We start from the raw sequence: 23246 nt of genomic DNA on the forward strand, positions 1-23246 counted from the left end.
GATGCGTACAGGTCTATAGTCTAGTGACGAGGGCGACTGCTCTCATCACTGTGCCACTGTCCTATTTTATATTTCAGGGTAAAGAATGGCTTGTTCAGAAATGCTTTTATAATGCATCCTGTAATTGCATGTACTATGGCGGGTGGGGCAACTGTAGCTCTCTGGTAGTGATCATGTTTCAACTGGGAATTTGTCTAGAGCTAAGTTCGTCTGGGTGATGTTGCCAAAGTATTAAACCCCCCCTTCCCCCCAAACAACAATAATCCAATCTCTTTGGTTGAAGTATGCTTCTACAAACATTTGTAAATGTCCTCATCATTTAATGTTACACAGTTGAAGAAAGTAGAAACAATAAATGTTAAAATTTGCGATCCTGCAATTGAAAAAAAATAAAAATTCTTCTTCCTAAATATAAATATTTACTACGGACGTCCTGATCTGATCCTCAGCATCACAGTGTTTTTGATCCAAATCAGGACAACGTGAGGAAACCTCAGAATTGGTCCTGAACCTAAAACTTATAGTCAAGCTAAGAAAATTTTAATCTATAGAGTTTCGTTCACCTACAGTTGGTACATATTTTCATTTGTGTAATTAGTACACTTGAGGTTAGAGTTAGTAAAGTTGTTTTGTTTTTTGATAGACATTATAATTTACATTTCCCTGTCTGATCCTAAGGATTTACAGAGTCTACAAGTTTTACAGAGTCAGTTAGTTTTATATCAAATGAATGTCTGCCACCATCTCTCCCTCCTGTGTGTGTACTTACTAAAATATTCAACTTAATGCACAAAATATGACGGAAGAAAATAATTGTGAAGCTGCACACGTTCCGATGAAGGGAGGAAACACACAGCAATCTCCCCGCCTCCTGGTTGTTCCGAGTTTCTTGTCGTGCCAGAAGCATCAGAAACGTCTGACAGGAAGAAGAATGGCATTAAAATGAACAGCAATTTTCCATCAGCAAAATTCCCATTAGAATTAGACGTGTCTCTGCTGACCCACAGATATTAGCAATAGAAAAAAACAAATCATTTCAGTGCAGATTTTACTGAGTGTATCTCAAGGTGGGATGGTTGGAACTGGAATTCTATAAGTCATGCTTATGGACTATTGATTGAGATTAATGACTAGGCCTTTGGGAATGAGGTCTAAAACAATAACCTATTACACTGGTTAATTGATCATTTGAAAAATCAATAGCAGTCCTATCCTCAGGCTAAAATTAATGTGTCTGCCCCTAATAATTCATTAACCGTTTGAAAAAATGCCAACCACTTTTCGAGAGCCAAATTAAAATCCAACAGCAGGAAAATATCTCACTGATTTGTCCCAGGAAGTCAACAAGCCCTTCTGTTTGTTCACAGCAAACTTTTCCAGTTTTGTCACATGAGAATATAAAGTGATATATAAATTATATGAATAATAAATCACAATCTTCTAGTTTACCAGTGGGGAAATTCAGTTCCTCCAACCTGTTTGGGTGATGAGACACATATACACCGGTGCCCTGATGCTGTGTCCTGACAACAGTGTTAACATTCTCATTCTCTGCAAAATCCTTTTATATACCAAATTACTATCGCAGTAATCATCAACCTTGCAATGCAAATTACAGGAAACCGTTTTAATGTTGTGTAGGCATGCAGGTATGTGTCCAGTGTTTTTCTCTGTATCTGTTTTTATGATTTTCAAACCAGTACTAACTGGTTCAAAAGTTAATGAACAAGGCATATGTTCAAATCTGGTGCCTAATCCACAAATGCATCTCTTTACAAATGTAGCATCATATTTATAACATTAATACTGAAAAATTGTCAAAAGTATTCCTACCCCATAAACGTTTTCCCCTTTGTCACATCACAGTGTATTTTTTAAGATATTTATGTGATAGAGGAGTTTTTAATTGTGTAGTAAACTTTTACAATTAGGAATCTGAAATTTGTGGAATTTTTATTCAGCCTCCACAGCTGCAGGTGTTTTGGGGTTTGTCTCTACCAGCTTTGTATATCAAGTGACGGGTTTTGAAAAGATGTCCAGGCTCTTCAAAGATGCTGTTACACGTCCAAATACAGTATATTGAGTTGGATTTGGGAACAAAACGACAACATTGAATACGTTTGGAGCCGCTGTGGTTCGCTTTCATATTGTACTGTGTTGAACTTATTGAATTACTGAAGGAAACGACACAGAAATCTCTGAAGAAGACACACTCATCGTGACTTCCTTCACAAAACGTAAATCCTACATCTTAGAAAATGTAGAATTTCTCCTTTCATCTTTGGAAAAAGACCACAAGCCATTTCTGCTAACGTTAGACACGCATGTTTATTGTAGTTTTATTTACCCAGAAATCCCTCTGTCCCATCTTTTAGTCCGCTTCCTGCTTTCGGAGTGATTTCTGGTCCGCTTAGCATTCACATATGCATTCAAAACACGCCAGAGTTCACTTCAACCGAACTGAGCCCTTGGTTTTTAGGCAGATCAGAGCTCGTTATTTTGGTTCATATCAGAGTTTTGAGTGTGCACTCAAGCCTCCCCAGACATGCCTGAATTTCTTAACAAAAGAAGTAGAGTTCAGGTAAAGTGGACTAAACATGGCTGGTGTGAATAACTGGATAAGTAAGCTGCTTCTGCACCAAAGCGGCTTTAACCAGAGACCCGCATAGTGTAGAGGGATGTAATTAGGAGTTTAATTTTGCAAAGTGCCAGGAGGACATGAGTCCATTATTGGAGTGGAATGACTTGTACTTGTGGGTTTGTATGCATCGCAAACTAATAAACTAATCTGAATTTCCTTCATTATATTTTGACCAGTAGTACAGAGAAATAAATATTTAGCTTTATTTGAGTCCCTCAAAACCTCAAGTTCCTCTGTCACACCTTCAAAGAAATATGCTACGTTTAAAGATGCATTTTAAGCAAGGCAGGTTAGAACATAATAAAAAGCATCTGTAAATTTTTTATTCTCAAGGAAGTCATTAAAACTCAAATGTGCTGTTGAGACAGTGCATACTGATGAAAAAGCAAGAGATGTTATCAGAAAAGATGTTACCAGAAAACTTGCAGTTGTCCAAGATTGTACGGTGATAAAGAAATCATTTCAAAGGTTCAAAGGCTGGATTTTTGGCTTCAATTAAAGCTGACTTTCAAAAGAACCACCAGAGCGGGAGAGAGCCAGTGTACAGCTTTCAACAGAGGTTTCTGTACACAAAAACATTGATGTATTCACTGCATGCAGAACTAAAAGGTCTGAAAGAATCAAGAAGCAGCCAAAATGCTTTGATCAACATGTAAGGGAGGCCAATGAAAATCCTTATTTAAGTGGACCATAAGGTCTGTACATGCTCTGCAAAAGCAATGACTCCTTGCAGGTTGTTTTTGACAGTGCAATAAAATAAATAAATAAAATAAAATAAAACCCTTTTTTGCCTGATGTCCACTAATATCTATAAATATTGCATGGCTGGCTGGAATTCGAAGTGAGTGTGGTTAACACCGTGGGAAGTCCAAATGAGGAATTCTCTGTGAAGTACAAAATGGAGTTGATCTTCCTAACCCAAGAGAACCAGCAATACCAACAATAATTTCAAGCAGTTTTGAAACATATCTACAAAAATGGAACTAGGTAAATATTACACAACAACCTTTATTCCTTTTATATATATATATATATATATATATATATATATATATATATATATATATATATATATATATATAGGGACATCTAACACCCCACTCTGTAGATCCTTTTAAACAAAAGGATATGCAAGATCCTATTTTTTTTTTCACTGCTTAAAAAGCAACAGATCAACTGCAAAGTTGGCCAAGCAGCAGCGCTGATGCACTTTGTTAATGGGCCAAAAAAGCATCCTGACCATTGGCCAGTTTGTCCTGCAGCAGACCAGCCATTCAGGAAACTCCCTTACCTCCCAAAGGCTAAACACCCCCTCTGTGCATTATAAAATCTTCTGAGTCATTGTCGATGCCTGGTGTTTTGAACAAGAATAGGCCAACAAACTGTGATTTTTAAGGGGGAATTGCTTTTTCTTTCAAGTTTAGATTAGCTATTGTTCCTTAAAAAAAGAAATCCACATTTTTTGTTTATTTACATGGGTTACGATTAATTAAAGAAACAGAAGAATTCTGTAAAGCGCAGGAAAGACACACTGTTGATGTCCTCTTTCACTCCTCCTCTGAACCATCCTGAAGGATGTTCTGGTCCTTGTCATGTAGAACAACCTCCAAGTCATGGAGTTGGTGGAAAACACGGGTAACACAAATGCACTACACAAATAAGAAGAACCCTCTCACTGAGTGAGTGGTTTTCTTATTCAAATGATAATTTTTATGTCTTTATATTACGGAAATTTTCTTAAGCAACATACCGTGGATGTAAACATCCCTCCTCCATCACTTCGCTTTATGAAGAATGGACACGTTTAGCTGGAACGAACAGCATTTCACAAAGTTGGAAGAGGTAAAAGAGCTGCATTATGTCAATCCTAGAGCACACACACATATATATATAAATAACCTTTGAGTTTGAGTCAGAATCGCTTGAGAAATTGTTGGATTGAATGGAGTCCAAAGCCACGTTATCAGCTGAAGAAAATGTGTTCAGGACCACATGGCAAAAGCCAAAGTCTTCACGTACACAAACAGAGTTTAACCTACTTAAACAAATCTAAGAGCTGCTTTATGTGGAAGACAGGCCATGAAGCTGAAGCACACAGCTCAAACAGAGGACATGATTTTCTTGCTGGCAGGATCAGGCTGACTCCTGACTCCCTCAGGTCTGAGGTAATCTGACTGTATCAGTAAAAGTGCGAGAACAGATGTGCAAACTGGATGAGCTTCTCAGGTGGTTGGAAAAGCAACACAGAAGATTTTTTAAAAATAAATAAAAAATGCTATCTGTCTCATGCTTCAAATCCGAAAGTATGAATCCGGAGCTTTAGGGGTTTTAGTTGAATTCACTACAAATTAGAATGTAACCGAACATTTAAAGAGTAGAGGTATCTATAGAAAAATATGAGATGAAGGACCGAGGCAAACAAAAGTTACGTTTTTGAATGTTGCTCCTTGGTACGATGTGTCAATGTCTCAGTTTGACCTTTTCAACAGTACCAACAACTCCCTGACATTTCAACATGGATCAGGAAGCCCAACTGTGATGTTTGGTTTCCCTCTTGAAGCCAAACATCACATATTTTTGCAAAGATATCAAGAGTTTCACCAGTTACCAACCTCACTTTAATGCAGGTCTTTTGGAGCTTGTTTCTAAATGTGAAGTTGCGTATTTGGGCTCGGAATCAAGCAAAGATCAAGTCCCAGAATCTGTCTGATATCCAGGTTGTTTTTAAGTCAGGGTTGTGTACCTTTTCCTACATAATCCATCCCGCATTTATTTGGTAATATTTGCTGTGCGAACATCCAGACTATTCTGGACTGTACAATACACATGAAGACAGCCATAAACGAACGTGTTAGTAAACTCAACACATTGCCATATTTTTGTATTAAAAGCTTCTCTGTATTTTGCTTCTTTTTTTTATCTTTGATTAAATTATACAATAATAAACTTGCAGATGGGTAAATAGAGACTAAAGGCGGAAAGTCTAGGTAGAATGTTGTTGGTCAAAAATCTATTGTCTTTCATTCTTACAGATTAACTCTTAAAAGTGTTTCACTTTAAACACTTCTTGAAGCCTTTCTAAACTTCATATTTTCAGCAAATAAAAAAAAGCTTAGAAAATGTGCTTCTACTGCGTCTATGAAGGCTTTCCTCACATCTTCTAAAAACACATATACTGAAGGAAAAATACTTAAAACATTACAAAGAACATGAATCTCCAATTCATTATTTAATGATACAAAATAAAAATACAACTTTGGTTACACCTTTTCTCGTCATTTGGGACAATAAATCCTTGTTAAAGTGAGGCCATTCTCTTGTGGTCACCATTCTGATTAGCACTTTTATGGCTCAGAGCCACTTCCATTACATTTGAAAGTCTCCCTTAAACTCAAAGGTTGGGAAGTGATGGTGGCAACACTTACCAAGTTCAAGAGCAAAATATTCCTCTGGGCAGCTGTAAATCTCAAGCAATTTTGAGCAATTTTATGTAACAAACGCTGCATAAAATCCTACTTTTCATCCAGTGATACTAAAGATAAACGCCGAGCTACTAACAGTACTTCTCTGTGTGGCACCAATCAGTCAGAAACTGTAAATTGAACTTATTATAAAATATTTTTGGCCAAATGCAACCCTTATGGTTCAGAAGTATGCACTTTTTTAAAAAATCATTTCTCCATAACACAACATTTAAAAGATATAATCAGTGTACATAGCTCAATGGTTTCTTTCAACAACAAAAAAATATAAGTTCAAACTCCAAACCTTTGCTTTCCCAGATTTTTTTTTTTTCTCAAGTGGACTAAAGCTTTTTCTCCAGAGCTTGCAGAAGTGTTATGAGTGGCAGAGAAAGAGGCTGCAGGACGTCTAAGGAAAAAAAGACGAAGAACTATGCTGATGTGGACGATCTGAAAACATCAGGGCAGAAGACAGATGTGTACTGGCAGTGGGAGAATGACAGGCGATGCAGCTCAGCCACTGTAGGGGTTGGCAGGAGAGGTCACAGGAGAGGTCAGAATCAGCATGAATGACGGTCAGCTTCATATTGATGTGTCCATCACAGGGCCCACAAAACAAAGTTGAGGCTGAACAGAATTTTAAGAGGTGCAACACAGACACAAGGCTCATTCTGGTACTGACTAGTTCAAAAAGTAGGGGTACTAGGAAAAAAAATCAGGAATAAACTTTTACTTTAAACGTCATCTTCAGCTGCAGCCTGTTTTCTGACAGCCACAGCTGTGACTCTGTGACAGATTAATGTACTGGGACCTCGTGACGGTACTCAACAAGAAGGGAATAGATCGATGTGTAGTCAATTTGGTGCACTACTCTAGAAAACTAAGCATAGCCGAGGCCAGTTGGAAGATTAAGCAAACATCCTCTATCAGCACCCTGAATCCTGTGAGTCTCGGACAGATAAATGGGAAGCTGCTTACAGGGAGCTATTATCTCATGTGTGACACGGCAGTGACTTTATCAATTGAACAGGATCATTGTCTTGAAGCCGGAAGTTGGGGGATTGTTGTCATTTTGAAGAGAAAGAAGATTTCTGGAGGAAACTTCGAGGAGGAATCTCAGGAGGGTAAAAAGTTGAGATATAGAGACAGATTTCAATAAATATGTTGGTGAAGGAAACAGAGGTGACACGGAGATGCTTGGTAGGTAAAAGAGAGGAAGGCAGAGGAACAGATGGTCGTGGGGTTTTTGCTCACTGGAAATCGTTTTAGCAGAAGACGGTGGAACATAGGATCACATGCAGAAGTGGAGGAAGGTAAACGCAGAATTGTGTCCAAAAGGAGATGAGGAATTATGAAGCAAAGCCATCAGAGGGCATAACAAAGCAGCACAGAAGGTTAGAGTTCAGGAAGAAATAAAGAAGACTAAAATGCCAAGGGTTCGACGGTGGAAATCGAAAAAGCGTGAATGTTGAGAGAAGTTGACGGATGAGTTCAGGTAGGTTGAAAAAAATCACTACAAGAGGACTGGTGTGATTTTGATAAGGTGGAGATATAGTGCCGTGGTGTTTTTGATGAGCTTGTTTTTGTTAAGCGGAGTAACGGACAGTGAGGAGATGTCAGATGATCAGAAGACAAGTGTGCTGGTGCAGCTTTTACAGAATACTTCCACTTCCCAAAAAAAAAAAAAGTCTTAAAATCATAGCATGTCTAAAAATATACATAAATTGCATAAAACTTAAAAGAAAGACTTATTTGTTATGTATTTTTCATACAATTACATATTTTTATCCAGACGTTATTTCAATGTCACATTTTTCTACAATGTGCTACCAGTTCACATGCTGAATTTAATGAAATAAGGTGTAACAATGAGTTGTTTGAAATTCACCTTACATGCTGTGGCATCCAACCTTTAAAATTCAAATGCTTCTTCTTTTACATCTCCTGTGTCTGATCTCTGCTTCTGGAAGAGAGAAGTAATTATGTGGTTGTGTGATCAGCTTCTGCATCATCAGTTTCCGTCAATAGATTCAGTCGGTTAAGAGAAGAAAAAAAAAGGATGACAACAAAGAACTTCTTTGACTCATTCAATATAAATTTAAACAGCAAACTGCTGAGGTGGATGTCCTTGATTTAGTTCCTTGACCTTCACTGCGTGTCCTTATCGCTCTCGCTTCATTTTGATTACTTATGTTCAAATGAATTCAGTTTAGGTTACATAGGTGGCACTTAAATACAAAGGAAGCAAATTTAAGTTCAAATTAATCAATTTGGTTTTAGTACAGTCAAATCAGTTCAACCAAATTCACAATTACATATTTGCCTATTTGACGAAACTAGTTAAATGTGGACACGGGACTCCACTGCAGCGAATTTTAAAGGTCATTATAGGAACTCAAAAATGTTTCAACAGTCAACATTCTTATACCTGAAAGTAACAGAGATTGCATTAACCTGCTTTGGCCATTTTATTTGTTATAAATGCAATATTACAACAGTATGACAATAATACACTACAATCTTTTGGATTTTGTTTTTGTCGATGATAATATTTTATGTTATTGTCATAAAAAAACTCCTTTGAAAATGCAGTAGCTTTCAGCGACATTGTAAAAATTCATTGCTTTTGTTGAAAATAAAACTTTAATTGCAGCTTTTTGTGCAGTTTGGTAAGTGTAAATATAATGAAGTGTACAGCATACTCATCAACTTCATTCATTCAAGGATGTGCGCTCTACAGCACTCGCTCTTTGACTAAGGTTGTAAGGGTCAATTTGAGGTTCTTGTACTATTCAAATTCAAAAATACTTTATGTAATAATTTTAATATAATAATATATCTTTAGTTAGCATATTACACACTTGTCTAGATGTGTAAATTCATAATTTAAGGTATGAATAACTATTATTTAAATAACTACTGTGAAGTGCATTTGGTTGCTAGATCAGTGTGCAATAGGAAGAGAACAGTGGTCCTCTAACCTACATCATTAAAAAATTGTATGCTATTGGCTTGTAAAATGTATTTTCCAAAATTATGTGATTAGTTTAATTACTTATAAAATGGCCAGAATTGTATCTTTATTTACTGTTAACACATTGCAGTTTCTTTTTAACCAGAAGAATCACAACAGGACTGGTCCTAACATAAGTAGTTGGTCAACAATCATCGTTTCTCCATCTCTGCCTCATGCAGCCTGTAGAACTAGCGTGCATTGAGTCACTTGAAGCCATCTGTGCTAACCCTGTAACAACATTACTATCATGTTTGCAAACATGGGGGGGGACGATTGAACAGGAGGCTTTGGATGCCTTTGGTCTCTCATTTCTCTCGGTCAAACACCTCTTTAAAGTGTGAGCATTGTGCCAGCCATTTTGAGCTGTGCAGAGCTAAAACAGGGGGGATTGATGTCTAGCCTGCTGACAAAGCGAAGACTGCCAGTAACTTCTCCGTTCCAAAAAGGCAAGGCTCCAGCCAACGCGAGCCCAGCATCCTCACACATAACGACTGTTTGAATCTGGCTACGGCAGAGAGGCTGTAACAGACTGGCCATGGAGACGGGACCTGCTGAACGTCTGATAAGTCTCATTTGAAACAGGATGGCAGTCTCCTCAGTTTTGATTACAGGAATTATAAGTATCATCAACAGGCTCAGTTGTGAAGCTGCTCTAAATTAATACGTTGTGGCCATCCAAACAATGACGACAGTCTAACTTAGGCATGATTCAATGATGCCCTCAAGTGGCCCAAGCGCAGCAGCTGCATCAGATACAGCAGAGAGAGGAGCCCTATGAGATTGCCTTTGTGTTAAGCTTTGAATTAACACTGCCCTCAATTCATAATACATGGCTGGGAATATTCATTACCATAACCTGCTGCCTGTATCTTACTGTGTGCCAGATGAAGGGTGGAGAACAGGAGGTGGCATTCCCTGCTTTTGATAGAAAGTATATCAGCAGATATCTTTAAAGTTTGGCTATTGCAGGGCGTGCTGTGGTGGCGTAGGGGTTAGAGCGACCCACGTTTAGAGGCCTTGAGTCCTCGACGCAGCCGTCGCAGGTTCGATTCCCGTCGCATGTCTTCCCTTCTCTCCTTTCCCCTTTCCTGCCAGCCTACTTTCAAATAAGGGGCACTAGAGCCCACAAAAAAAACCCTGGAGGGGAGAAAAAAAAGTTTAGCTATTGTTAAAGTCAAGAGACGATGTGGCGTGAATAAAGGCCACTAGAATATGCCGGACACCTGTTCAATTGATACTTCACTGCAATGGCAAATAATCCAAACTCAAGATAACTCCTAAATGTATTTAGGTAACTAGATGTGATGAAGACAACTAACTAAACCTCAGAAAGGGCAAGAATGTGACTTTGAAGGCGGCATGTTTGCTAGTGCCAGACAGGCTGGTATAATCTACTGAGGTTTTCATCCAGGAATGGTTTGAAAAGGGACATTTTGTTTTCAGATGATCCAAAGCCAATAGTAGCTCAAACTGAAGGTTTCCTGAATACCATCTCTAAAAAGACAAAGTGTTGTACCAGCACAAGCATTGCCTGGTCTGACAAGTTTTAATTATAGAGTCAGAATTTGATATGAAAAACATGAATGAAAGTTTATATCTATATCGTTTCAGGGGGCTGCCTTTGGTGTACTGTATATTGACACACATTAGGTCCCATAGTACCAAATGAACATCAGGTAAATGCTCCGTCTACATCAGTATCTTTGCTAACCATGTCCATTCCTTTATGACCATTGCGTGTTCATCTTGAGGATAGAACACCATAACTATAAAATAACTTAAATCTGGTTTCTTGAACACGTCAATAGGGTTGGACGTGATTAATCGTCAGGTTACTCCAATGACCTCAACAATGCAACAGAGCACCTTCCAGAGGTATCAAATGAGAAATGATCACAGATAAGCAGCTGTGTGTTTCTATCGTGACAGTACAGAGCAGAATATCTGGGGAACGTTTCTGTCACCGTGTTGATCTACGCCACCAAGAGCGGCTCTCAAACCAAACGTGAGTCAAAACTGGTAGAGGTAGGGTAACTAACAAAGTGGCTATTGAGCGCAACTCTGCAATATGTATTTCATGGCTTTAGCATATTTCACTAATGTGTCTCATATGTAAAGGTTCCTTGCTTAATTATCTGGTAACATGGCTGCTTGTGTGTCTGTGGTACAAAGTAACTGCTTTAACCCCTGAGTTGGTTATCGATACATCTCAAAAGAACATGGTACAATGGTAAAGCTACATGCTGAACATCAATTACCTTGACAGGTGCTCAGCTACATTTATGTGTTTTTTTTCCACTCACCACTTTAAGAGTCTTTCACAATGAGGCACATTCACACATTCTGACTGCACTTTGTAGCTTCCACACAGCTTTTTTCCATCTTACACAAATTAATGAAATAAAAGGTTGGATGAGGTGAAGCAGGGCCTAAATCACTGAACTACCAAGTGGAAGCCAAGCGCAGAACTTGTGATACACTATATGAACCCTAAGACATTTAAAAACCAACCTGGACTGTTGGAAATAAGGTTGTGTGAAGAAGTCATCAGCAGTTTGTACTTTATATACACCAGACTAAGGTTACAGTGAAGTAAAAAGTGAGAAACTGCAACATTTAGTTTGTTCATTTTCACTGAACAGCGTGTGTTCACCGAACACTGTCATTTCACAAAATAAATCCCCAGAACTGAAGAGACTGTAAGAGTGAGTGATCAGGACAGTGAAGATGACTTGTCTGTTTCTGGGGAGATAAGAGGATATCTGTGTGAGCCAGAATACAACACAGGATATTGGCTGATTGGAGAAAAACAACAAAACAGAGCACAGAGAAAAATGGGCACTGCTTGTGTGTGAAACTCTCAGAGAGAGAGTCCCATCAACCTGCAAGCTCAGATGTGATAGCCATATATCACTGCCATCAAATCTTCACCACAATTGTTGTCACGGATGGGACAAGAACACAACTCCATTGTCTTTCCGGCAGGGAAGAGGGGATGCTTTATCGTCGGTTTGTAATATGAAGAGTTTCCTGCACTCATAAATTCCGCTAGTTTAATTAACTTTTATGACAGAAAAAAAAAATCAAAACATTTAAAAGTCTCTGTCAGCTACTGGAATGAGGTGACATTCCAGTAGCTGTACTCATCAAGATGGCTATATCTGTAGAAAGAAAAGGTTCTGTTGGATACCAGCTGCTGTCAAATCAAACGGAGAATTCTGAATGTAACTGGATCAGGATCTCAGTCAATTGTAACAACAAAAAATCCTGATGGAGTTATTCCTAAATATAAACAAATTGGAAAAGATCCAAGTGGGATGTGCTGTGGTGGCGCAGGGGTTGAGCACAACCCACATAAGGAGGCCTTAGTCCTCGACGCGGCCGTTGCGGGTTCGATTCCCAACCTGGCGACCTTTGCCGCGTGTCTTCCCCCTTCTCTCATTACCCACTTTCCTGTCAATTAACTATAAAATAAAGGCCACTAGAGCCAATAAAACCTTTAAAAAAAAAAGATCCAAGTATCAGAAAGAGGTGAGACGCATAACAGGAGGAACAGGATTTATTTTTTCATCCGCTACCCATCCATTTTCTACACCTGGTTATTCTTGTAGGGTCATAGTGATGCCAGTACTTTTCTCCAGCAGTCATTGGAAGAGTGGCAGAGTGACACCCTTGACAGGCCACCAGTCCATTACAGAGCAACATTAAGACACAAGACAAACAACCGTGCACACCCACTCTCATACTTAAGGACAATTTAGAGACCAATTAGCTGAACAGCCATATTTTCGGACAGTCCAGGAGGAGTGAATGCTGCAAGTCAACGACTTGATGCAATTTGCTGAGTTTCCTTAAACAGAACTTCTTTTTTTTTTTTTTTTACTAATTTGAATAATGAACCAAACATAATGCACTGTTAGATAAGTAGGAGCAAACGAAATGTATGAATGAGTGTTTTGGTAAAGTGGCTCAAGAGGATGTGGTGTGAGTTGACATTATATGACCAAACTGAACAGTCTGTGTGATTACGCCAAAGATACTCCACACATACACATGTAGAGAGACCTCAGACAAGGATTCATTCCCAGAACGGTTTTGTTGCTCTTCTTGTTCCGACGTGCAGCCCTGATCTTCTAACATTGTTTCTGATCACTTCTTTCCTACATGTCTTTGTCACTCACTACTCATCCCTTGGACATATTTTTCCACATTGTTAGATTTAGGTAGTGTGACATTTTATATTGGTTGATTAACAACATTAGTCAAAAAAAATGACACTAATTTATGTATGTTTATATATTTAAAAGAATTACTGATACCAAGAACTTTATTTGATGTTGAAGTGAAAGGAAAATAACAGAAAGATTATAAAAGCAAGCTGTCATAGAAAAGCAAGTGCATAACACGGTGGATAAGTAATACTTATTAAATGTTACAGTGGATGTCACAGAAAATTAACTGACAGAGAAATAAAATCATACAGCAGTTTCCATTTAACATGCGCTTTTGTCTCCTGACATCAAATAAATACTGACTAAGCAGAAAGCTGGAGCTTTTCACAAGTGTTTTCTCCTGACAAGTGACATGTTGGCAACATAATTACAAGAAGCACTTTTTTTTCCCCACAAACTTTCCTTTGACACTTTTTTTAAAAATACATTAAGGTCTCTGCTGAAAGACAGAAGAAAGATCTGTGGCAGCTACACATGCCCAGAAGCTAAAACCTGACAAATCCATATCCCATTGACATTTCTAGTCAGAACAATTTGACCTGAAATTCTAAAGGAGGCTTTTTTTTTTTCTCCTAAAGTGCTGAGCCCCAACTGGTGTCCAACCCTCTGTTCTCCCAAACGTCTTAAAACTCCCAGCCCCCCACTGCTATCACATTGATTGAGTCCATTGAAGGTCTAGTACTGACTAAATGGTGCAGTCTCCTTCAACTCATGGTACCCCTGGTGGTTTGGCTCTGTAAAGAAACAGAGAGGTCAGTTAGGGCAAAGAAGTACCACAAATCCATCTCTTCTGCATGTGCCAGAAATGTTAAAGAAATACTACAGGTCTTTCTGTTTCACACAAAAAGGCAACAGAATTAAAATGATCATAATAATAAAGAAACCATTCATTCTGAGTAAATTGTTTACAGTTTGAGCCACTCTCACCTACGTCTAATCTCCTTACACAACGATATGAAAAGCAGCATGTAAGCAGCAGTAGCATTCTGGAGATTACTACATGATTTTCTGTGCGTCCCAGATGATGAAAACGAAAATAGACGCTAAAAGTATACGTTTGAGTGTATAGATAAGTGTTGTGGTACCCAGGCTCATATTTTCTTCCATTAGGGGCTTCTTCTCACTGCAGTTCACCACTCGTCCCTGAGCCGCTCCCAGAATGGTCATGATGTCCACCAAGTTGAGCTTTCCTTCCTCCTTGGCCTCCCCTATTTCTTCCGCGAGCTCCATCGCCGCTTCTTCACGTTCCTCCATTTCTTCTTGTGTCAGCATTGCGTTCAAGCCCTGCCCGGCTGTTGCGTTGCCCACTTGTGGCGGTGCAAGAGAGCACAAAGCTCTTACCTGCCCGTAGGATTTCAGGTGAGCTACATTGGCACGCAAAAACAGCAAGAGAACGTTGAGGTCGTTCAGTGGGCAGCTCAGTCGTTGGCGGTTGATGAGATCCAGTGCTGGGAGGACCTCATACACAGAGATGAAGCTAGTGTCCCAAACAAAGAGTCGAATAATGCTAAAAAGGACGATGGGTCCCAGCAGGATGTAGATTGCTCCGTTGACCACGCTTATCACCTGAAAGACCAGCTGCCCAATCATCTTGCACTGAACCAGTTCAGGAATCCAGTTCTGATCCCGCAGCATGCCTGTACGAACAAAGCAGTTAAACTCATCCTGTAGCAAGGCCGAAAGGTGGAAGTAGGCAAGATACAGGCAGGCAGAGGTCATAAAGGTCAGGAGGAGGAAGCCCCGCAAAAACAGCATGCTGACGAGGAAGTAAGAATTTTGCTTGCACTGCATGTATCTCTCCAGAAGGGGGTACTCAAAGTATCTCTTCCGCTTGGCTCTGGAAATAGACAAGAAGAAGAAAGTCAGGAAGACGTTGCTTTTCACACAGCAACATGTTTTCTCAATCACGGTCATAGTCCTCAAGATGCTGCTCTTTTGATAGGCTACATGCTACTGGATTGGACATCACATCACTATCGTGTGACACATCATGAGTCAGGAAAATCGATGGTCGATAAAAAGACAAAATAAAGCAAAGAGTCTGAGAAAGGGATGTTTTCGTATTAGTTGTAAACACTACGACTACCAGATAACAAGGTCCAAGTGTATCACATTTCAAAGTCGAGTAAAAAAATGAAACTGAAGAAAAAATTAGCAAGGACGTTGCAATTAGGTGAGTCATGCCAGCTTAACTGGGACAACCTTAACATGTACATGCTGATACTAAATATTTAACATACAAACTATGTCTCCTACAGCGGCAATTATGTCAAATTAAATTAATTGTCCAATATAAAAGAGAAATGTGTTTAGTCCTCTCTTGCATCTTGGCAGAACCGATGGAAACCAGACTATTTATAGATTTACATAATGGGAGAAAACATATTTTATGTATCAAAGTACATAAAGATGTACTTGGTTGTACCAAGAATATCAAGATATTCCATTTGACAATATTATATCTGACATCAACAGCTTCTCTGCAGTATTTTTTTTTTCTTTTTCATTGTTTTTCTACCTCGCCAATAAAAATAAAATTTTCTGGAATCATTAGGATTCCAGAGGGCTGAATGAATACCCATGAGGTTGGACTAGTCACTATGAGCAACACTACAGAGCTATATAGAATTTGACAGGCCAATATAAAATAACAAATGTTTGTGCCATGAGCAGAGCCAGAGAAGTCTTACCTTTGAAGCTCAGCCTGAAATGTGAGCGGGTTTTTTGTACTCTGCCGCATATCCAGGATGCTTTGGGCCAGTCGGACGGATCGGTTGTAAGACTTGTCAAGTTCATCTATTATGAAGAGGAGGTCTGAGCCCAGTGTGGGTGTGACAAGCTGGCGCCAGATGAGAGCCGGCAGGTACATCAGGATGGCCATGGCCAAAAGAGAGTAAGGAAACATCTGAAACGACGACGAGAGGAAGATGACAGAAATGGGCCAAGGAAACAATAAAGAGGCAGGAACAAGTTCAAACAAACTAGAACTTGAACTTTCTGTTGCGTTTGCAAATGAGGTCCTCATTAAAAATGTATGGTGACATTTTCAGCTGAAGTTTTTTGCAAGACGAAAAGAAAAAGGCTTCAGCGTATGACTGTTCGCAGTCTATCAGTCAAGGTAAATGGGTGAAGCAAGTCAAGGGATACCCAGTCAAACGCTTTCCACTCACTTTGTGCACCCAGAGCGAGCGCTCCTCAAAGTTCCCGTCGCCGTCAAACTCGTGATGCATGAGAGAATCCCAGCAGTACGTGTCGACATAGTCGGCCTGCTTAACTGTGAAATTGCTGGGAGGGAAGCAGCTGATTTGAGGCCCTGCGAAATAAACAAATCAGAGCTGTAATTTGAGCTGCAAACGTGAAGAACAGCTCCACAACTTTCACTTGATCATGCCGTATCGGAGCGCCCGTGAGCCGTCTCCCTGCACTCCAAATCTCCACATAAGACCTGACAGATAACTGCGCTGGAGGTTCATTACCAAACGCAGAGATCTGAGCTTGTGTTCTGCCCTTTTCCCTTCAGTGATACAGATTTTCAGCAGAGAAATCACATGTTTCCAAATGGCAACCTGACATTTAAAAACCCTGGATGACTTCGTTCTAAGTTTGTTGCTTCTGCAGCCTTATATTTAGTTCACCTAGATATTACCATGTGTGGTTCCACCACTTGAATCCATTCCACACAAATCTGTCATTTACCATGGCTGCTCCACCCTCTAACAGTAGGCTGAGGTGGGGCACACCCTTGGTGTGTCCCACCAGTTTCAGAGTTTGTTTTTTTTTAGCCTTCCGTTGCCCAGTTCTGGAAGTAAAAACACACAGCCACTAATTTACTGAGAGGGTGTGATTCGTGCTACAAGCCAACCTTATTATAGATCACAGCTACATGTTTCTATATCATTTGTGTGCGTTCTTAGTCAGCTAAAACTAAATCCACTTTACTTATGGGGATGTCTGTAGTTAAGATGTTGTTTCATTATTTTTAAACTTGAAACCTGATTCAAACCTTTTTTCTTTTTTTTTTTTAGCTCAACACAAAAGTGAAACGGACAATAACAATTATGGTAGAACGTGTTAAGATTTTTTTTTTTTTCTGGAAAGCAGCTTGTTGATGTACGGTATATTCATCATTTGACTGGTCCATGCAAGCTTAATTCAGGACCTTTTATGGCTTTTTACAAACTTTTATGAAAGTTGTCGTTTCTGTGAGGCAAAGGCTTGTAAATGTCATCCACAAATGGTTGGAAAGAAAAACTCTTTTGTGGGTGGTGTGGCCACCTCGCATACAGAGACGGCTTTTAGTTCTCAGCATGGCTGACTACGATTCCCAGTCTCGGGACCTTGCCTGCATATCTTCCCCAGTCCTTGCCTTAACCTTTAATGTCTCTTTGCTGTGAATTAAGGCCACAAGAGAATCAATATTTCTGTTGCCACTATGATTTCATTACAATTAATTTCAAATATTTTATATATAAACCAAACATCTCAAAATCTGTTCAGATTTATCTGAGCGGGGTATTTAAAGGCTCTATTTGAGCCTTATATTTCAGTAAAATCTTGTTCAAGGTAATATTTCAGGGTTTCCCAAGTCAACCCTGTTCCTCAGGGCTCCTGTCCTGCATTAGGTGCTTCACCTGTGCCACATACCTGACTTAAACGAATGGAGAATTTTTGCGTGCTTCTGCAGCATTCGGTGGCGCGCTGATGGGGGTTATGCAATCATTTGCATCAGTTTCGCTGTAACAGGAAAAAGCTCCGAAACACAAAGGACTGCGGGCCCCCAAGGGCCAGGATTCAGAAGCACTGCCCTGAGGCACAGATCCAGCGTGCGGGAGAATGCTGAATCGGTTTGCAGGGTTTCACCCAGAAGTCTCTGTGTCGACGTGGGATCAGACACTCCTCTGGTGTCGCCTCATCTCATGAGGGATCCTTGTTTGTGAAACCCGCTCAGAAAACACATCAAGTAAAGAATTTGTTGTAATAGTATCTGTGAAATAAAAGTAAGGCAAAGCCCCCAAAAAATAAATAAAAGTTAGACATTTAATGAGTGCTTTGTTTTTGATTTTTCTTTGCTTCCCCTTCCTACAAAAGGTTTTACATCTACTACTCCTATGGCTTTTTTCAATGTTCTGGAGTTGTTTTAAGGTGGCTGACAGCTTTGATCTTTGCCTCTACTCGACTAGCTGCTAGATTCAGCATCTCAATCTACATCAAGGCAGATGATGCGTAACAGCTACATTGCCTTCTGATTGTGAAGAGAAATTTTGAGCGAACTTTCAGAAGGTTGCAAGACATGAAAAGGGAATGCAAATCGGACGTGTTTGAATCTACTGATTTGGAGCAAATCAACGAGGCAAAGCGTAATTTCATCAGGTGTTGACGTTATGCATGGCTGCGACAAACAGGAAGCAGAGGTTGCAAAATAGCATGGGGTACACATCTCAGGGAAATGGAGAGGTGTTTTCAGGACTGTGTTACTGTTGGACCAGTTGCAGCTGTCCTGTCTTATCAACTGTTTGTGAAGTTATTAGGAAGAAATACAACTAGAACGCACTAAAATGGTGGAAAGAGCTGATCAGTCATCACTGATTTGGCAACGATGCTTCCATCTCTCTTTTAGTGCGTTAGCTATTTTTTTTTAGAAAAGTGCTAACGCACTTTCTCTCAAGTTTTGCTGTTTACATCAACCTTTTATAATGCAGTACTTCAAAATACGAATGACAAAAAGTTCAGTGAAACATGGCTGTGGACTGCTGGAGTACATGTGTGACAACAACAAAAAAAGTGTATAAAAACCCCAAACATGGAAGATTTAAATATAAAGATGTACATATAACTACATAGAATGGATTTTGAATTACTAAAACAAGTAAACAGAGCAATTAATTTTGCAATAAAGTCTGGAGTTTGCATGGCCGATCGATGTGCAAAGGTGGAATTGCAGCAGTTGTCACTTGTCTGTCACCTTTTTTTTTTGTGTCACTTCCGTGTCCAAGGTGCAAACCGAGGCAAATCTCGTGAAAGTGTGTCGCCGTTCACTCAGAGCGCCATTGGATCGGCTCGGTTCAAATTAATCTCATTTCTGCAGCGACATCTATCATCTGAACCTGCTGAACCCCATGTGGGCTATGCGGTTGTGAGAGGAGACGTCAGCCATTGTCTCAAATGCCAACCTGGCTATCGAGCCTTAGCGAAACCACGACGAACACGAGGAGGAACGCTGAGCAGGTCCTTGCACCCGTCCTCAGCTTTGCTGCGCGTTGTTTGTCTTTGTAGAGCAGACGTTCTGCGCTTGCAGACACGGTTCTGTGCACTCGTAATACATGCAGGAGCATCTGTTTTCACGTGCTCGGCTTTTACCATTAATTAAATACCATAATGCTGCCACACGGATGGCATAACCCCTGTGTTACCCCGACGACACTCTCCGTGCACAGTTGCTAGGTGATTCATGTGTGAAACTCTCCAAAAACGAAAGGCAGGAGTTAACGTTATTAACCCTCAAGGAAGTGAACCAACAATGCCGCCTTGAAGGGAATCATTTTTCTTTTCTTTTCTTTTTCCTGCTTGCGACTGCATGGGCAGACGTGAGTTACCAGATCAGCCTTGGCAAAAAAAATCGATACACAAATAACCACTTTTTAGTGGAAATCTTGGAAAATCCTTCAACCTCTGCCTATTTGGCTTGTGCTGTTGCTGCTCCTCCGTCTCCCAATCCCCAATTAACGTTGGCAGATCCCCGCCACATTTGTGCCTTGAACAAGATTTCTTGGCTGAGAGTGCAGGTGCAAGTAAACCCGACTTCTCTGCGGCAGAGCAATCAAGCACTGTTGTGAGATTGTCAGTCTAGCAAACCAGGCAGCCAGGATCCATGAGATCAGTCCTGCACTCGAGCCCCCCGCCCCCACCCGCTGCTGGCTGATCAACATATCCCCTGATTTGACTCAAATAGAGAGGAGCCGCCACACAAGAACTTTGCCTTGTAATTACAGTTTGCCCGTCTCAGTAAACGCGGCTCTCAATCATCCCCTGTGGTAATTAGCATCAGGAGCATCAGTGCTGATTGCAGGCCAGCTCTGAAGGGAAGACATTCTGTTCAAAGTCATGAGAGTCAGTCTCCTCACTCTTTCCCTCCTTTAAGAAGGACTCTAGACACCCTGGTCATGAGATTTTCCATTCTGTTTCTACATATATATATATATTTTACAGATTGGCTGAAAACCTTTTACATGACAAATGAAACGGCAGAAAAATCAATCAACTCCCCAGTGGAGTTTTCTCTTTCAGCAACTTTGTTTGGCTGCTGCGTCGCTGCTGCTGCCATGTGCAGGAGAAAAATAGTCATTTAACTTACTTCTAAAACAAAAAAAAACAAACAAAAAAACAACGCATTCGGGTTAACTGCTGCAGCAGAGATTATTGCGGTTTTAGATTGTGCCAAAGCCCAGTAGCAAGAGTAGCAATGCTGCCACATTTGGAAAGCTCATACAAATGAGACGCCGTGCATTCAAATTCCGCTTGCAGCTCGTGTTCACGTTCAGTTTCATGGACTTTAACGCTGTTGATTCGAAACAATTTCGAGCCGAGCTAATTGGAACACATCAATCATTTGCATCTTTATTCTAATATTCCTGAAACGTTTAACAAAATTTAATTAGCAAGTAAGAAATAAGCAACTTCATGCATGGACACATTCAAATTAACTCTCCCTTCATATTAGCTGTAAAACAAAGCTGTTTATATATATATATATAAATATATATATATAAAATTTAGCCATTTCTGTAAGACAAAGAACAGAAAATAATTCAACTAATTAATAAGCTGTTAAAGGCCAGGGTGAAAGTTCTGTACAATTGATGTGTAAATATATATTTTTTTATATATAAAATATAATAACTGAAAAAGGACAAATTTGTGTGGGAGCTACGCTGAACTGTGATTATGAATTTATTATTTTAATCTGGGCTGAATGGATTTAGAAGTAGTTCTCAGTGAGGGTGAACTGGCACAACGCTGGTCAGGACAAGCACAACATAATTAATATGTAGAAAATTCTAATATTGCTTAAAAAGAGCATAAAAACAAACAAAAAAACACCACTGCGGAACACAAAGCCAAGCTCTTATTGCAGGGTTTGATAAAGGGCAAAAGCAGATGGAAAACAAAGCAAATGACCTGCCACCATGTTTGTTTAAAAAAAAAAAAAAAAACAACAACCAAAAAGAAAAAAAGAAAAATAAACAGCTTAGAGGCAGAACTGCTCACCCAGGGAGATCTCGCGGGCGAAGGCCATGCAAACCAGCATTAGTGGGAGGCCCACAGACACATACTTGATGACCTTGTCCAGAGGAAGCTCCAGTTCCAGGTGGTTGATCCTGTATATCCCAGAGCTGTCCTGCAGCAGGGCATCTGATAACATGGCCTTGGCCGCTGCCTGGGCGATTGACATTCTGGACACCTGCACAGTGATAACAGGGCCGCTTATTTTTCAGGACAGTGCAGGAGGAGAGGGAGACGGTTGAAGCGTTCAGCTGTGCATAAAAAAAAATAAAAATTTTTTTTGAAATCCTGCTCGTGACCTTCAACACGTCACTCCCACTGCATCGTTAGTTATTGACAAAATGGGATACAATAACACGGAAATGTCATTGGGTCTCTTAGGCTTTTTAAAAAATAAAATAAAATAAAGAAAAACAACAAAAAAAGCTTCAACAAGTAATGAAACCTTTAAGTTCCTTACTTTTAGCTTTCCAGTCTTTTCCCCCCTGATATCTGTCGTTTGCGGAGCCAAAAAGTCCCTCTTAAGGCCCATGTGGAGTTGGAAAGCTCCTTAAGTATTCAGGGAGTGCCTTGGTAAATGAGGGGTTGGATCTGGGCTGGACCGGGCCGAGCCGGGCCTGGCTCTAATTACAGAGTGGACATCTGGGAGCGTACATGTGCCCAGATGGCACTGACAGCAGCAGACCTCCAGCACTCAACAGTGGGGCTTGAAGCAGCCTGTGTGTGTGGGCGTGTGTGTGTGTGTGTGTGTGTGTGTTTGTGGCTCTGCTGTAGTTGGGCTGTGAAGCATGCTGGCTGTGGCCCACTTCAAACAAGTGAACCTTCGCCAGTGGCTTTTCCAGCCTCTGTCATTCTGATTCTATTTTTTCCCTGCACTTCAGCCTCTGAGCCGCTGCTGAGACGCTGCGGCGAACAGGCAGGCATGTTTCTGACTGCATGCATTAAGAGAGAATCAAACATGGAGCGCGCATCCTGTTCGAGGGGATCTGACGTACAGGGAACACTGGTGACCGAAAAGATACTTTATGCTAACATGTCAGTGCTGCTGAAGGGCTGGAGCAGTTTCTTTCCAAAACTCTAGACAAAAAAGAAAAAAAAAAAGATTTAAGATCATCATTTCATGGCAGCTCTTCTGATCATGTTCTCTCTCAGACTGGAGAAAATGTTCAACTGGAGTCGGCAGTTAACTCCCGATTCCTAGCTTCTTTGAATTTAGGAGATATATTTTCAACAGGCTGCAGGAACGGTTGCGAAATAGTACAAAAATGAAAGCGATTCTGTGTTGGCACACAGTGGTTTCTAACCGGTTCATTCGGTTGGACAGGTGAAGTTGCTACAAGTTGTTTCCTGTTAACACTGCTTACTAAATTTCATGAAACTGTTTTGAACATAATTTGTATAGGCAGTGTGTATATACATTCTCCCTGGTAGTCTAGCTTCTTCCCACAGTCAAACAAAACGCATGTCAGCATGATTAGTATCTGTAAATTGCGATTCAGAGAGAATGTGAATCTGGTTTTAACTCAGCTCAGTTAAGGCTCAAGTGTTCAAACTTCATTCCAGTTCCACCTTTGGATAGTCTGTCTATTCTTTGGCAGAAACAAGCCATGGAGCCT

General features: G+C 40.1%; 1 protein-coding gene across 1 annotated transcript in view; it reads right to left on the bottom strand.

Annotated features, from left to right (window-relative positions):
- Nucleotides 1-13076: 13076 nt before the first annotated feature.
- Nucleotides 13077-23246, bottom strand: part of LOC122845293 — a 106656-nt gene continuing 96486 nt past the window's right edge. Inside the window, exons 14-18 of the mRNA XM_044141499.1 lie at nt 21616-21830; nt 16521-16663; nt 16041-16255; nt 14436-15187; nt 13077-14084 (exon numbers count right to left, since the gene is read on the bottom strand). Of these exons, the coding sequence (XP_043997434.1) occupies nt 14026-14084; nt 14436-15187; nt 16041-16255; nt 16521-16663; nt 21616-21830 (1384 nt within the window). The 3' untranslated portion in view covers nt 13077-14025. The remainder of the gene's footprint in view (nt 14085-14435; nt 15188-16040; nt 16256-16520; nt 16664-21615; nt 21831-23246) is intronic.

The sequence above is a fragment of the Gambusia affinis genome, linkage group LG15 (genome assembly GCF_019740435.1).
Source record: "Gambusia affinis linkage group LG15, SWU_Gaff_1.0, whole genome shotgun sequence".
In the NCBI taxonomy this organism is placed as follows: domain Eukaryota; kingdom Metazoa; phylum Chordata; class Actinopteri; order Cyprinodontiformes; family Poeciliidae; genus Gambusia; species Gambusia affinis.